The sequence below is a fragment of the Euprymna scolopes genome, chromosome 30 (assembly GCF_053919585.1).
Source record: "Euprymna scolopes isolate OS-2025 chromosome 30, ASM5391958v1, whole genome shotgun sequence".
Taxonomy (NCBI): domain Eukaryota; kingdom Metazoa; phylum Mollusca; class Cephalopoda; order Sepiida; family Sepiolidae; genus Euprymna; species Euprymna scolopes.
In genome coordinates, this window is record NC_136511.1 from 2,385,451 (window position 1) to 2,403,118 (window position 17,668).

General features: G+C 34.4%; 1 protein-coding gene across 2 annotated transcripts in view; it reads right to left on the bottom strand.

Moving 5' to 3' along the window:
- Positions 1-2,233: 2,233 nt before the first annotated feature.
- The window catches only part of LOC145254636 (paired mesoderm homeobox protein 2-like), a 509,881-nt gene continuing 494,446 nt past the window's right edge, over positions 2,234-17,668 (bottom strand). For both annotated transcript variants that reach the window (XM_080113252.1, XM_080113253.1), the window contains exons 2-3: positions 16,805-16,992; positions 2,234-5,102 (exon numbers count right to left, since the gene is read on the bottom strand). In XM_080113252.1, the coding sequence (XP_079969378.1) occupies positions 4,764-5,102; positions 16,805-16,992 (527 nt within the window). In that variant the 3' untranslated portion in view covers positions 2,234-4,763. The remainder of the gene's footprint in view (positions 5,103-16,804; positions 16,993-17,668) is intronic.

Here is a 17,668-nt window from a genome sequence, read left to right on the forward strand (position 1 = left end):
TGTGTGTGTGCGTGTGTGTCTGTGTGTGTATATATATAATTATTTACTATAATAATTATTACATACCTACAGACACTAGCGTTTTATCCTTTCGGGATTCTCAGTGCAGGGTGTCACGATTCACGCCAGTCGATAGATTCGAATACGGCGACAGAAGCCATCTTAGACTTCATTAGCCAGGAGCTGGTGCTGTTTAATTTAAACATTTCTTTTTTAAATTCTTTTTTTACGTTTGTCAGAGGTATCTAATCATTTTATTATGGTCTACGCCTAATAACTAAATTGACCGACTTTAATTCATCTGAAAGTGCTCAACGATAAGAAACGAGTTTCTTAAAGGGTCTGACATAATTATTTACTATACTAATTATTAAATATCTACAGACACTAGTGTCTCATCCTTTCGGGAATCATCGTTGCAGTGTGTCACAATAAACACCAGTGGATAGATTCTATCCGGCGACAGAAGCCATCTCTGGCTTCATTTAAAAGGACCTAATCCATTCGGCTACCGTTAACCGCGAGAAATGTTGTTGATTTAAACATTTATTTTTAAATGTTTTTTTACGCCTGACAGGGTGATTTAATCATAATATGATTATCTGCACAAAAAATTACCTTGGATTTATTTTATGTAATGTAAATTCTGTTGCACTTTAAAAAAAATCATTGAAAATTTTATCTCTATATCATTAATTGCTGGATGAATGATAATGTTTTTTTAAATTGCAACAAAATGTATATTGCATAAAATAAATCCAAGGTAATTTTTTGATTCAATTTAAATTAAATTTTTATACTTTACTTTGTAAAATTTATAAAAGTGCACTTTGAAGATAAATAAATTTCAAATTGATTCTTGTACCTTTATTTTTAACGCCTATAGTAAAAAACATTTTTTTTAACAATTTTCATGCTTTGGATTAAAAATGCTGTTCTATCTTGTATCTTATCTTTTTAAGGTTATAGTTTAAAACTCTCCTCTCTATTTCAGTTTGTATTTCTCCTCACAGCACAACTCATTTTTTGCAACTCCCGCTTTGTAATACAGGTTTGAATAATGAGAAAATCTGAATTTTTTTAACAAAAACTTTAAAATAACATTTTTAGATTAATTTTTTTAAACTTTTTTCAAAATAGAAAATCTTTAAAAATTTATAAGGAACATATTTCATATAGGTTTCATTAACAAAGCTTCAGAACATAACGAGAAAAATAGAGATGAAATTTTCAAAAGGACTCGTTACGATCAATAGTAGTCCTCACCAGAGAAAGTCTTTGTTATTGTTATTCTATTATTATAATTATTTAAAACATTTTGTGTCCTGCTCTTTCGCGCGAGGACAAATATATATATATATATATATATATATATATATATATATATATATATATATATATATATAGTAATTTATAAAATATATATGGCGATAAAACTACACTGAATATTCCGCGTTTCATCCACTCGAAGATTGTCTTCAGCCTTATGCGCATAAGCCTGACGAATCCTAGAGTGGATAAAACGCGGAATATTCAGTGTAGTTTAATCGCCATATATATTTTATAAATTACTAACTAGCTCTACCTACGTATTGAGCACTTTTGAAGTAAATACTTAGTTTACGCATAAATCTATATATTTTATAAATTACTAAATAAATTACTATAAATATATATATTTTATAAATTACTAACTAGCTCTACCTACGTATTGAGCACTTTTGAAGTAAATACTTAGTTTACGCATAAATCTATACTTTCGTATATTAATTTTATGTGAGTAAATTAAATAGTTATATATATATATATATATATATATATATATATATATATATATATATATATATATATATATATATATAGGAAATTTATTACTGTGAGTCCAGAATGAGTTTACAAATTGTTTCAACTCTCTTTGAGGATTTTCCACTAGTTGAAACAATTTGTAAACTCATTCTGGACTCACAGTAATAAATTTCCTATATACTGCTCTGACTACACATTGAGCACTTTAGTCCGGTTTTTTTTTTTTTTCACCACTGGTAAATATATATATATATATATATATATATATATATATATATATATATATATATATATATATATATATATATATATATATATGGGCTGTGATTAGCTATTGGAGCTGCATGATATAAGTAGTTCACTGCAATACAGATTATATTATACAAGAAGGTAACATGCTATATTGAATTAAAAAAATAAACCAGGCTTTTAATGTTGAAGGTTTATTTACTCGTGATGTATATGTCAGGGTGTCTCCCAAACGCTGGGATGACGATGGGTTGCCTCACAAACAGGTGTCATGCAAACACCAGCATCATCACTCCTCAGGACAAAATTCAAGCGGATTTTCCATGTAACTAATCCATGTTCGTAGATCCGATGACGGACTTCCTAGGCATGTCGGGGAAATAGCAACACAATATGAACATTCATTTTTACATGCTCCGCCAATGTTCGCGCTGAAATTCAAATCAATTGCCGGTCTGAAGAGTCACTTTAACATTGTCACTTTAGCGAATTAGCAATATGTTTCATATCTGACGGGTTATTGTACTCGCATATGACAAGTAGCTTTTTTCAATGAAATAAAATATTATATATATATGTGTGTGTGTGTGTGTGTGTGTGTGTAACAGTCTTTCAACAATTTTTTTTTTTTAATTTTTGAAAATATAAAAAATTCAGTCTATTTAGTATATCGATATTGATAAGTTCATCAATTGAGAACATAATATTTTTAATTTAATAATTGTCGTTTCAAATAGATGCTATATTTTTCCACTTGCGAAGCACGGGCCCTTGGAAGCAACAACATACGCTCGCGAATATATGCACAAACACACACACACCCTCTCTCTCTCTCTCTCTCTCTCTCTCTCTCTCTCTCTCTCTCTCTCTCTCTCTCTCTCTCTCACACACACACACACATACATATATTTTTATATATATATTTATATATATATATATTTATATATATGAGTGCTTGTGCTGTTTTGATCATAGAGTTCAACTTTTTGAAATTACTGTATTTATAAAAATGTGCTCTATAACAATTAGAGCCATGTTTTAATACAAATATTTATTTACACATTTGTCTACATGTGTGTCTTGTCATGCTAGAGTTAGAGTATGGTCGTAACTGAAACATATATGCGCATATGTAGCCAAAGTATTTGTATAAATAAAAATGTATACTAATATATTTATGCTGTAAGTGGATTATTATATATATATATATATATATATATATATATATATATATATATATATATATATATATATATATATATTCTTCTCAGTCTAGTGCTTCCTGTCGGTGGCTTTCATTGTTTGTGGAGGCTGCAGTGTTATGTCTGAACGTGACAAGAAATCATTATATAATATTTCACATTAAATGTAATATTTAGTTTGCTGGATGAGTTTTGTTGATGGCGTTCATCGGCGGATTTGGGTGTAAAATCCTCATTTTGAGACGTAGGTTCGTGTTCTTTTTCCTTAAAATGACTACATACCCGGTTTCCAAGGGTGGGGTTCGTCCCCAAAACCGGTTATTTACGGTTGATCGCATAATCTGTAATTGTTTTATGAGTTTCGTGTGTGTAGCGTGATTGCTTACGTTTTAAAATGTTTATCTCAACCTCTGGATTCGAACGTCTTTAATATTGAAGAGTCCAGGTAGGTGTGAAACTAAAGTTCAAGGCCTCAGTGGTATTGTTTTATTTTTTTTTATTGTGGTGTATATATACATATAAATATATATGTGTATGTATATGCGCGTTTGTATTAGTGTGTGTACGTATGTGCGTGTGCGTGTTAGTGTGTGTGTTAGTGTGCGCGCGCGTGTGTGTGTGTGTGTGTGTGTGTGTGTGTGTGTGTGTGTGTGTGTGTGTGTGTGTAAAAATAGTTTATGGATTAATAGATTATCATGGCAACGTACTAGTCGAAGTAACGTCCCAAACACACCAATTAAAGTTGAACCAAGATACGTTGACGTGTAAGCGTTAACGATTCGCTTCATAAAACGTTAAGTTCTAATTAGTAAAGCTCATTTAACGAAATAGCCATGGTTGATTGGAGTCAACAAAATATCTGAGTTCCGTTTCAATGATGTGTTTGTGACCTTATTTCTACTAGTTTGTTGACTTGCCTATCTACTATTCCATAAACTAATTTTCAATTGTTTCCGAGGTTTTCGTTTCATATCTTTTCCCTCATTATATATATATATATATATATATATATATATATATATATATATATATATATATATATATATATATTAGGATGTTTCGTGGAATTTCAAGTATTTCTTTTGGACGGATTATATCAGCAATATCGTTAATGGGAAAATGTTTCACAGTAAATAATGTCTGCATCCATTAAGACGTATTTTCTTGCGCTTATAATATCCCGTGATGTATTCAAAAAATAAATTATATATCCTTTTGCACAGGTATATATTAAATACAATGTTTTATTGGCTACTCTAGCTTCACTTCCAAATAGATATTCTTTGTCTTTGCAAATTTTTTTATATGTATTTAAATGCTGATAATAATAATAATAATAATAATAATAATTATATTATTATAATTAATAATAATAATAATTATATTATTATAATTAATTATAATTAAAAAAGTATTTTGTTTGTTTGTTTATATATATATATATAATAACGAATATAGCATCAAATAGGATGTACACGTTGAAGATAAGGCAGTAGACTGAGTCTACTATTGTGGTAATTGATTGGGAGGCCCGTAGCCCGGATGTTGCATGACGTTATTGTATTCCTGCGCCTTGAGTCGTAAACAGGCGATACTTGAGCCGATGTTGTGCTGTGGTGGGTAGGAGTGGTTAACGAGGGCGCAGCTGGACGACGTGTTGACTGGGTTGTAAGGGGGCGTGGTCCATGATAGGTAGTCTGTGTTCATTGGTGCCGGCCGCGGAGTAATCGGTTGTTCGATGGGCGTGGAACTGTCAGGATGATGTCCGCCATAAAGATTGTTCCGCTGTGCAAGAGAGTTTCGCTCGTTTCGGCGAAACTTAGCCCTTCGATTTTGAAACCACACCTATGGAATAAAAAAAAAAAGAAGGATTTTAAGAATTAATTATAGCGAGTCATTTAAATAAATGAAGAGTTCTGTAAGAGGCGTCTCTCTGAACTACTTTCGCTTTTTCTCGCTCACACGTCTCTACTCCGAATTCGTAGCAGCGGACCGATATCAGTAGATGGCGGACGTTAGCGAGAGTGCCCCCCTCCAAATTCCATACTTTTCACTTTTTTGTTGTTGTTGTTGTTGTTGTTGTTGTTGTTTATTTTTCGATTAAAGACAGTTTCAGATTATATAAAAAAAAAAAATTGAAATTTTTTTTTTTTTTTCATAACTTTTCCCGTGGGAATTCAGTTTTCAATTATAACATTGTACTGAATTGAACACAAAATTTGTGACCACGGTGAATAGATAGATAGATAGATAAGATGGATACATCGATAGATAAGAGAGAGGGGGTAGATACATAGATGAAAGAGGGAGGAGGGAAGAGACGTAAAGAAATCTTCCTTTTTTTAACCCCTTCCGTTCTCACCCTTACATTCTGGTCACATTAGAGAGTTGGTATTTTTTTCATCGTGGTCACAAAGTCCGTGTTCAACTTAGTACAGCGTTATAATTGAAAACTGAACCCCACGTGAAAAGTTATAAAAACACTTTTTTTAATTTCTATTTTTTTATAATCTGAAATTAAAGTCTATAATCGATGATATTAACAGAAAAAAGATTAAAAAAAAAAAAAGTGAAAATTGTGAAATTTAAAGGGGGGGGGTTCATTCTCCAAAACGTTTGTCCAGTAGACTTTTTCTTTTTTCTTAGTTTTTTCATCAAAACGGTCATTAACAATGTTTTATTTTTAATGCTCTTTTTTTTTTGTTGTTGTTAACTTGCCCTCCCACGAGGACAGAGTTGGACGCAAGGTCAGTTAATAATAGGGGGAGGGCTAACTCCCCAAAAAGAGGCACTCGTGTTGGTAACGAAAATGAAAGTGCATCAGTCCTGAAGGATTTCTCCTCCACTAACCGAGACCAAAAAAAGAGGTGAAGTGCAGCATCATAACAGATACTACACTTTGATCCCGGTATTTATTTGCTCCCCCACTGAGCAAATAAGGTACAAGGCCGATTTTTAAAGTGAAGAGTGAAGGGGAAATAGGGACCAACTCCCCGGGGAGTAGGGGAGCTGGATAGTGACAATTGGTATGAAGGGTTGCCCCTACATTGACCAAGGTCTTATATGTGGGGGCGCCCCCACATATGGTCTTTGCTTGCAGTATCTGCCGGAACAGATGGTATTTATTTGCTCCCCCACCGAGCAAATTAGGCACAAGGCCGATTTTTAATGTGAGGAGTGAAGGGAGGGGGAAGGGAAAAAGGGGACCAGCTCTCGAGAGGTGGGAAATGGGAGCTGGTTAATGGTCAGGCATGTGGGGTTGCCCCCACATCTGGTCTTTGCTAGTCATAGCTAGTAGTATCTGCCGGAACAGATGGTATTTATTTGCTCCCCCACCGAGCAAATTAGGCACAAGGCCAATTTTTAATGTGAGGAGTGAAGGGAGGGGGAAGGGAAAAAGGGGGCCAGCTCCCGAGAGGTGGGAAATGGGAGCTGGTTAAAGGTCAGGCATGTGGGGTTGCCCCCACATCTGGTCTTTGCTAGTCATAGCTAGTCATAGCTTGCAGCATCTGCCGGAACAGATGGTATTTATTTGCTCCCCCACCGAGCAAATTAGGCACAAGGCCGATTTTTAATGTGAGGAGTGAAGGGAGGGGGAAGGGAAAAAGGGGGCCAGCTCTCGAGAGGTGGGAAATGGGAGCTGGTTAAAGGTCAGGCATGTGGGGTTGCCCCCACATCTGGTCTTTGCTAGTCATAGCTAGTAGTATCTGCCGGAACATATGGTATTTATTTGCTCCCCCACCGAGCAAATTAGGCACAAGGCCAATTTTTAATGTGAGGAGTGAAGGGAGGGGGAAGGGAAAAAGGGGACCAGCTCCTGAGAGGTGGGAAATGGGAGCTGGTTAAAGGTCAGGCATGTGGGGTTTCCCCCACATCTGGTCTTTGCTAGTCATAGCTAGTCATAGCTTGCAGTATCTGCCGGAACAGATACTACACTTTGATCTTGTCCCGAAGGCCAAGAACACTTCAATGTTTAACATATTTCAAATTGAGATAAGGTATTGAACAATAAAATAATTAAATAAAAACAAAAATCATTTTTGTTAGTTTGAATTAGTTTAATCATGTAAAAAAATTTATTTTGAACTTGATGGTTAAATTTAAAATGCTATGCTGGTAAATTACCTCACAATGTAATCAACAACGGGTGAAGCATGCATGGTTCCCCAGGAGTGTACAGTGAACGAAGCAGAAAAAAATGACTGCGTTCAGTATTTGACCCCCCCCCCCCGCCCTATTTAACCCCCAAAGTCCTCAGGAGACGTCAAATCCTGGTGAAAATGAACAAGCAGTGCAGTTTTAGGACAACATATATAAATATGAGTTCTGTACTATGCAAAAATAGAAGTGAGTAAGTCCATCATTTGCCCCTGCTCATTTAGCCCCAAAAGTCCCCAAGGCCTTAACATATTTAAATTTGAGTTCAGCACCATGCAAAACTGCTAAATGGACATACACAGAAAATTTTGAACAAATATGATAAAGTAGTCCAAAAAATGGAGTGTTTTATTAATCCTAAAAGAGTCCCTAGGGCACATCCAAGTATTATCGCGAAATATAGACAAACAAAATTATATAGAAATCAATTAGTTACAATTTTTCAGAGAGTTTTATAGAAAACATAAATTTTAAATTTTGTTTAATAAGCACAAAAGTGTCAGTTTTAGCCATTTTAACCCGAAATGCCACCCTGGGGGGGGGGGGGGGCAGATTTCCCCGGAATATCAATTCCGTTTCTTTTTTGCTTATACCATGTTTAATGTTTGTAGAATTTTTTTTTAATTCCAAGGCATAGTTATAGACAAAAGTGCGGAGAGACGAACGGACAAACGGGCAAAGGTGAAAAGCCTTATTTACGATATTTTTCCTCATCAAATTGTTAGGTATCGTAATAACTTAAATATAATTTTGAATAATCAAGTAAAAAATTGAATTTTTACTTGATTAAATAATTTGAAATAAAGAAAAATGATTTGTTTTAATTTAATTATTTTTATTGTGAAATAATTTATATAATTAAACATATGTTAAACATTCATATAATAATTTTAAATAATTTATGTTAATTAAAAATATGTTAAACATGAAAATTAAAACATTATTAGTAAAAGTAAACATTGTTAGTAAATTAAAATTTAATAATTTTTAATAATTTATATTAATTTAAAAATATGTTAAACATTAAAACAAAACATTATTAGTAAAATTAAACATTGTTAGTAAATTAAAATTTAATAATTTTTAATAATTTATATTAATTAAAAAATATGTTAAACATTAAAAATAAAACATTATTAGTAAAATTAAACATTGTTAGTAAATTAAAATTTAATAATTTTTAATAATTTATATTAATTTAAAAATATGTTAAACATTAAAACAAAACATTATTAGTAAAATTAAACATTGTTAGTAAATTAAAATTTAATAATTTTTAATAATTTATATTAATTAAAAAATATTTTAAACATTAAAAATAAAACATTATTAGTAAATAAAAATTTAATAATTTTAATAATTTACATTAATTTAAAAATATGTTAAACATTATAAAAACAAAACATTATTAGTAAAATTAAACATTGTTAGTAAATAAAAATTTAATAATTTTTTCTCCTGTTTTAAAAGTGCCCTTTTCAGAGGAATTTATTAAATGCTTGTGCCCCATCGAAACGTTGTTCATTATTATATTTTTCCCGTTTTTTCCACTTGAGCATCTTCCTTGAAAAAGTGATCTGCAGTCTGCACGTCACTGGTTTCGGTAAAATCGACTAATAATTTACTCTGGCCGAATTAGCACGAAAAAATAATAATAATAAATAAATAAAAAGTAGTTCGTCTCAAAATTGATTTGAAAAATGAAACACTGTATTGGAACTGGTAGATGAAACGAAAATTTATTTTATTTTTTTATTTTATAAGTTTTTAAAAATATTTTTTAAACATTTTACAACACTTGTTTGTAATTATTGTATTTTTAATTAATTTTATTTTATTTGGAATTATTTTTCCCCCCTCAAAAATACCAAAATACGGAACTAACCACTAATCCTACCGAAATATGGAAAATAGATTTTCTATTTTTACTTTGTGTCTAGCCTCATACTTACAGGAATTTTTGTGGAGAGACAGAATGGGACACACTGTATCAAGCAATTTCTACTCTAATAGTTTTTTTTCCCTCGAACATTTTCTTTATTACCACGTGACCTCCTACTTCTTAAACTGGAAGGAGGGAAGAAGCCGCTTAAAACCAAAAAAACAGTAATTTTCCATCCCTCTTTCTCTTCTCTCTCTCTCCATCCCTCTTTCTCTTCTCTCTCTCCATCCCTCTTTCTCTTCTCTCTCTCTCTCTCCATCCCTCTTTGGAATTCTCTTCCTGATATCTGCTTCCCTGACTGAACTAATATGTAGAAGTTTAAATGTAATGTAAACTAACATATTGTTAATGTATCCTTAGCATGGTCCCAAATGGTAGCTCCTGATGTCCAAGTGCCGATACGTCTAGTCAAGAGTGAATGTAAGTAAAAAAAATTTTTTTTTTAATAAAATAAATAAATTCACATCAATTTAAATTTAATGTGTTGTATTATTATTAGGGCTGTGACAACAGCATATTCTTTTTATTCATTTGACTCTCGAGTATATATCCGACACAGACATACTTAAGCAACCGAGAACCACATCAGTCTATATATAAACATATAAGATATTAACGGATATATACTGAAGAGTCAAAACAATGAAAATAATATTCCGTTGTCAGGGCCCTAGTTATTACAATAGACTGGGGTAAAAATAAATTAATTAAAAAAAAAGAAATTTAAAAAAAACTCGAAAAGAAATTAAAATACTGAGAGAAAGCCACTATTTCCTTTTATTTCGTTTCATTTTTCAGTTTAGATTCTGTATTTTGTTAAATCAACAGCTAGACGTTGAAATACCCTTCCAGTTATGAGGTGTTAGTTATTGGTTTTTTAGGGATGTGTTCACGATAGGTTTGGGGGTTTTACTTTAGGGTGATTTGTAAGGAGGGAGATATTTTTAGGATGAGCCGGATTCAGAGAAATAGTTTAAGTGAAAAGGATTCGCAGGTTTTATAATCAAATGTGAGAAACACGAGAGATATTGTCATGCGGTAAACACACAAAAAAAAAAAATGATTTAAGAAGGCATATATTCACAAAAGAGATAACTTATATATGTTTTAAATGGAAGCTTCACAGGAATAGGAAAACAGAATGTTCTTGAATATTTTTAGAGTTCTTATAAAAACAAAGTTCTTTATTAGCTGCGACATTATAGGAAGTCTGGATAGATTTATAAGGAGCCGTGACTTTCAAGAGTCAGGGAAATAGTATTCAAAACTTCTCGGCTCAATCAAATAAATCATAGTTCATTGAAAGTTGCTTATAATGTTTTTTTAATACTTTATTATAAGGACCTGTCGGTGGGGCATTAGAATACGCCGACTGCCCCCCCCCCTGCAGAGGGTAAAAGTCCCTCAATGGGGGTCCTGGATATGACCTTAAACTATATCCAGTGATGAGGCCCCAGATTGTGGGCTTTGGGGAGTGTGGAGCCACCCTTTAATTACCATTGCTCCCAGGTCCACTCTGACCCGAAGTGGTAGTACCTGTTAGGGTCCCAACTATGGGTTAAATAGAAACCGACGTGAAAACAACAAATATATTTTATTAAATAAAAATTTCTTCAAAATCTTTGGATTCGGCATTAAATAACCCGAAAAGGGTTGATATGCCGTAAAACAAAACCAACCAACCAACTTTATTATTATTGTGTTATGTTAAAAAATAATATTTGGTTAAAAAATATTCTATTTTGTTAAAAAATTACGCTATGTTAAAAAATTATGTTATGTTCCAAATAATGTTTTTTAATACATTGCTGCTGCTATTATTATTATTATTATTATTATTATTATTATTATTATTGTTGTTGTTGTTGTTGTTATTGTTATTATCATTATTAGAGTTCAGTGAAAAAGAGTGTAACATTTCAATAAATAAAGTATAATATAGATTGACAGACGATAATACGATTAGTGTGTGTGTGTGTGTTTGTGTGTTCTTGAATGTCCGTGTGCGTGAGTCGAAGGAAATGTTTAAAAACACCTTAAGACACCGGCCCGTAGAGTCGGGTCAACTGGGTTCCACTGGTTTATTGAAAGAAAATCTGTCCCTTTTAAACGATTTGGGCAGTTCCCAGAAAAATCATTTGAAATAAAATTTCGTAGCACAAAAATCATTCATTTAATAATTATAGTAACCAATGAATCTATTTTCCCTGAACTCTTCCGAAGAAATAGCACCTATTAATCCATTAAAGAAAATTAAATCCATAGGAGCATGAATATAAAATCTGAAAATTGGAAGAGAAGTTACAATTCCTTTATTTTTTATTTATTACATAAAATTTACAGATACACTAAAAATAAATTAAGTATGGGATCTGATTTTAATATATTAAGATACTATTATTCATACTATTTAAGTAAATATACATATAGATTTATTATAAACTAGCGGGGGGTACCCGGTGTTGTCCGGGTGTTTGTAGGTGTGTTTGTTTAAAAAGAAGTTAAAAGGAAAAAAAAATTTGAGTTGGAAGGTGGGATTGAACCCCAAAGCCTTGACATGAATGTGGAAACGAAAGGGGGGAAGCCTACCATTTAACCATCTCGACCACGATGGCAGAAGAATTGGGAAGCGTGTTAAATTAAGGGTTAAAAAGTCCAAGAGGTTTGATTGGCAGGTGGCCGCCTTTACGATGACGTGGTAGTTTTTTTTTTTTTAATTTAATGCGGGGCAGTGTTTTGGCGTTTGTTTACTTTGTTTCAATGCGGGACACTTTGGCTTCCCCCATTTAAAGGGGATCAAAGTTGTTTTCTTTTGGACGTTCCCGGCCATGAACGATGCGTAGCTTCGAATCAGTTTCGCTTTTATTATATGGAAAAGCTGACTCCACACGGAGCGATAATTTCAACGTTTCAAATACTGAATGAAATGTAGGAGTTTACTACTTTATGAAAGACAAAGGATACCCACTGTAGGGGCAGTAGCGCGTGTAGTTGTGAGGCAAGGGTTGCGCAATCACCAACCACACCTATCCTGAATCGGTACTGTTTGGCTCCAGTGGTAAGGATAAGACCAAGACGACTGGAAACAATGCCGAGAAAAGCGGAGAGCATATACAGCACCTAAAAGTCCCAAATGGTCACCCATCTACTACTGCCCAGGCTCAGCATTGCTTAACTTCGGTGATCCAGCGGGAACCAGTGTGTCAACGTGATTATGCTGTATCTTAGGAATTTATGTATATCAAATGAATGCAATTTATTAATACAAAAATTAAAATTTGAATGACTTTATTTGAAAATTCAAAATGGCGTAATAAAAGAAAAAAAAGAAATGCTCGGATTTTGTAGTCATACCCAAATGCATTTTATTTGCTTTTGATGGATTGATAATTGTTATTCCTTCTGAAGAGTTAAGGGCAAAATAGATTCATTGATTGATGCAATAATTAAATTAATGAGTTTTGTGTTAGGAAACAGATGCTGTCAGGAATTGTAAATACCAACGTACTTGAAGGATTAAATTGTAAGATGGTCAACGTGATGAAACCTGGAATATAGACTGTTGTCATCTATTTATATATATATATATATATATATATATATATATATATAGAGAGAGAGAGAGAGAGAGAGAGAGAGAGATAGGGGGGGGGGAGAAAACGACAGGCAGAAAGACAGCGACAGACAGACAAAGAGACAGGGGAAAAGAGAGAGAGGGAGAGAGAGGGAGAGAGAAGGAGAGAGAGGGCGAGAGAGAGGGCGAGAGAGAGAGGGAGAGAGAGAGAGAGAGAGAGAGAGAGAGAGAGAGAGAGAGAGAGAGAGAGATGGAAAGCTGAGTCATTCGTTTTCATGAACGCTAATTATCCGGATGTCCTTCTGTCTTTCGCTTTTCATAAACCAGTGCTCAATACACTAGGTAGACGAGATGTGGTAAACCACCGTGTTAGCCGGGTTAAAGATGTTTACAGATATTTTCATAATGCCGTATAAAAGGGAAACTACAAGATCTCGGTCAGGGGTCTCCAACCTATAGCTCACGAGCTAGATCCGGTTCACTAGATACTTTAATCCGGCCCGCAGCCCCCCGCCCCCGCAATATATATGATTAAACGATTCCAATATTATTAAAAATTCTATTACAATTACCTATTTCAATTCCAATTAAAAATAAACCTCTATGTATTTAACTGTAAAGTTCTAATTTTTGACGATTACCATAAAAAGACATGTTAAATGAGCAGATAGTTTCTTAAACGTAAAAGGATACATTTGTATGCCATGATCTATCGATTTTTTTATCGCAAAGCTCTTATGGAAAAAGTAAAACATTTACGAAATTTTTTTAAAAATAAGTGAAGCATACATGGTCCCCCGCGAGTACACACTGAACGAGGCATAAAAAATGACTAAGTTCAGCATTTGACCCCCCCCAAAGTCCTCAGGGGACGTCAAATCCTGGTGAAAATGAACTTAAAACATGTAAATTTGAGTTCTGCTCCATGCAAAATTTTTTTTTTTTTTTTTTTTTTTTTTTTACACAGTGATCACCACTTATCAAGGCCCGGAAGCCACTCAGGGATAAGGGTTATTGCAAGTACATTACGTTAGTGAGGAGATTTGATGAAGTGTTTAATTAGGGGGAGCGGTTCATTAGGAATTTGTTAACATTAGACTTGAAGACATCCAAGTTGTAGTCCGGAGGGAAGCAGGCAGACGGAACAGAGATCCACAGGCGTGCAGTTCTAAGAAAGAAGCTTTGTTCATGAAATCCGCGTTTTGATTTAGGCACAGATATAGAGTGGGGGAAATTTTTCACAGTGGATTCAGCTAGATGGGTGTTTTTCGTGAAAGATTGGCGAGAAATGACTAAGTCCATCACCACCACCCCTTTTAGCCCCAAAAGTTCTCAAGTCCTTAACATATTTAAATTTGAGTTCAGCACCATGCAAAACTGCTAAATAGACATACACAGAAAATGTTGGACAAATATGATAATATAGTCCCCAAAATGAAGTGTTTTCATGAGTCCTAAAAGAGCCCCTGGGGTACACCCAAGAGTTATCGCGAAGTATAGACAAACAAAATTATATAGAAATCAGTTAAAACTTTTCAGAAAGTTTTATAAAAATCCAAGGCATCGTTTTTTTTTTTTAATAAGCACAAAAGTGTAAATTTTAGCCATTATAAGCAGTAAGGCATCCCCTTGGGGAGGGGGGCAACCAGAGTTTTCCCAGAAAATCCGTTCTGTTACTTTTTTTTTTTTACTCTTATCATGTTTAATGTTTGTGCCAAATTTTAAAAAATTCCAAGGCGTAGTTATTGCGAAAAGTGTGGACGGACGAACTGACGAACAGACAAGGGTGAATTTACAGGTTCACCCTCGTTCTGCCGGGGTACCAAAAAAGGAAATGTATAAAAATGGTGTGGCGGTTTATATTTTTGTTCAGAAAATGATTAAAAGAATCTTTTGGAGAACCAGTTTTACTAAAAAGCAAAACTCTATCGCCCATGTATGGAGTACTGTTGTCACATTTGGGCTGGTGCATCTGCTACTTGTCTCTCACTCCTGGACAGGACTCAAAAGAGAGTCGCAAACCTGATACGTCCCATCGACGTAATGTTGCATCACTCTTTCTGTTCTACAAGTACTTTAATGGTGAATGCTCTGACGAACTACAAACACTTTATTACATTTTTTTTTTATTACATTTTCACCCCAAACAAGGCAAATTGCCACTTTTGTGTAGGGGGCTACTATCAGGGGCAACAACTACTGGGGTACTATGTAGGGATTTGGGCAGCAAGGTGTCGGTTCACGTTACACTTGAACTTCTGCACGTCAGTACTGTTGGGGAAGCAGGGACCTGGAATGGAATTCCAGAGTCTAGCGGTTCTGGGGAAGAAACTATTGGAGTAAAAAGATCTTTTACATCTAGGGATCTCTACAGTGTGGGGGTGAGATTTAGCAGCCTGTCGGGTTCGTCGAGGGTGCATACGTCGTGGGGGCACAAGTGATTGCAGTTCGTCAGAGCATTCACCACTAAAATACTTGTAGAAAAGGCAGAGGGATGCAACATTTCGTCGATGGGACAGAGGCTGAAGCTTAGATGCCAGTTCAGGGCCTATCAGGTTTGCGACTCTCTTTTGAACCTTGTCAAAGAGCGAGAGACTAGTAGCAGATGCACCAGCCCAGATGTGGCAGCAATACTCCATACATGGACGAATGGTGGCCTTATAGAGGTACAGGATACTTTCGGGTGTTAGGTACAGGATACTTTCGGGTGTTAGTAGTTAGTAGAGAGAGCCCACCTTTCTTGCGGCGGCCCTGGCAATGCCTTCAATGTAATTGTTCCAACTACCCACTTGACGTAGAAACCCCCGATAAACCCGACAGTCAGCTAAATCCCACCCCTTCATAGTAGAGATCCCTAGGTGAAAGATAGGCTTCTACTCCAATAGTTTCTTCCCAACTATACTGACATGCAGAAGTTAAAGTGTAATGTGAACAGACATCTTGCTGCTCATCTCCCTTCATAATACCCCTGCAACTTATGTCCCCAATAGTAGCCCCCTATTCAAAGTGGCACTGTGCTTTATTTGAGGTGAAAATTGAATTTAAAAAAAAAAAACAAAAAAAAACGCCGAGATAATTTTTTTTTTTTCCGCGAAGCTCTATAAAAATCAGCATTACATCCCGCACTCCTACTCGTTCGAAAACTTTGAAGACCGCTGGTTTAGGTCATTGTTGAGGTAGCTTTTCTCTGTTGGCTGAAATGTGGCCCTTTGCACTTCTATGTGGAACGCCCTTCCCGGGCTTTACCTTCTTATCCACTGAGAAGTGGTTAGTTTATTGCTAATCGCTTGAGGCGTCCCTATCAAAGAAGCCAACGGAATTGCTCAGGCATTTTTTGTAGACCAGCATCCGCTCACCCTGATGCACTGCCTTCTAAAAACCACACTTGACCTTCGGGAGTGGTAGTTAAGTAAGAAAAAAAGCCGCTTCTACACTATTGGGACGAAACCTCGGAAATATCAACATTGAAATTTACATGAAATCAATGCTATTTACGTCTTCCTCGTATTTTTAAGATGATTATATCCAAAAATTACGAAAATCGATAAGGAAGAAAATTATTCATTACAGAAAATAAAAAATAGAATTTGATGAAAACGATCGTAAGACACAGGAGACTTCAAAAGGGAGGTAATTTTCCGTTATAATTTAAACAAGATGACCGAAATTTTTCGCCTGCTAACACGATTAAAGTGTTTTTTTTTAATAATTCAATAATAGTCAAATAATTTCGACTGCATGATTAGGAAACAATAATTGTAACTTTAAAAAAAAAATCAGTTGTAAACATTGTTTTTTTATCTGAAAACTCCATTTATTTATTACAAAATCTCGTCCCAATTGTGTAGAAGCGCCGAAAAAAATAATAATTACCTGTACGCGAGCTTCGCTGAGATTGACACGTCGTGCAAGTTCTTCCCGGACAAAGGCATCTGGGTAATGTGTCCTTTCGAATACCCTTTCCAACGCTGCTAACTGTGTGCTGTTGAATGTCGTGCGATTACGACGCTGTTTCCGCCGTCGCTTTCCGTCACTGTCATCTTTTTTATCATCATCATTGCCTACAATTAAAGTGACGAAAATACCAAATTTAGGATTGAGTATGTATTTACATATTTATGTATAAAGGATTAAATAAAAAAATAATTAACCGATCATTATGAATTTTGAAAGGAAAGCTGATAAGCGTAATGACAGGGGAAAATTTGGACTGTATTTAGTTAAATCGGGTTTTATACAGGCGCGTCCAAACGCTGCGACACTGTAATGACAATATTTCGATGTGTAGTTATAAAACTTAGAATCGCCCCGTACAGAAAATCTCTCCTTTTCAGTATGCACACCTAAAGTAAAGCATGCATTTTCGGCCAAGAAGATCTTAGTTTTAAATAATTATAGATCGAAGCATCGTCATGTCAATGTCGCGACGTTTGTACATGTCTATTAATATAAATATACATATAATTATAATTAGTACCATTAATATATATATGTGTGTGTGTGTGATTGTTTTTTTTTTTGTTTTTTTTTTTGGAAAAAGAAATCCAGTAGAGTGCTCAATTAAAAGGAAAATCCGAAAAATAAGAACATATTTATATTTTGTATTTTGTGTACAGAAAGTTGTTAGATGAGAGACAAGTCATTGGTACCGTCGGTTTCAAGCCCGATAACTAGGACCGTTTTAGATATCCATATCAAGTTCTCTTCCGGTAATACTCATCTCTAGATATGAGATAG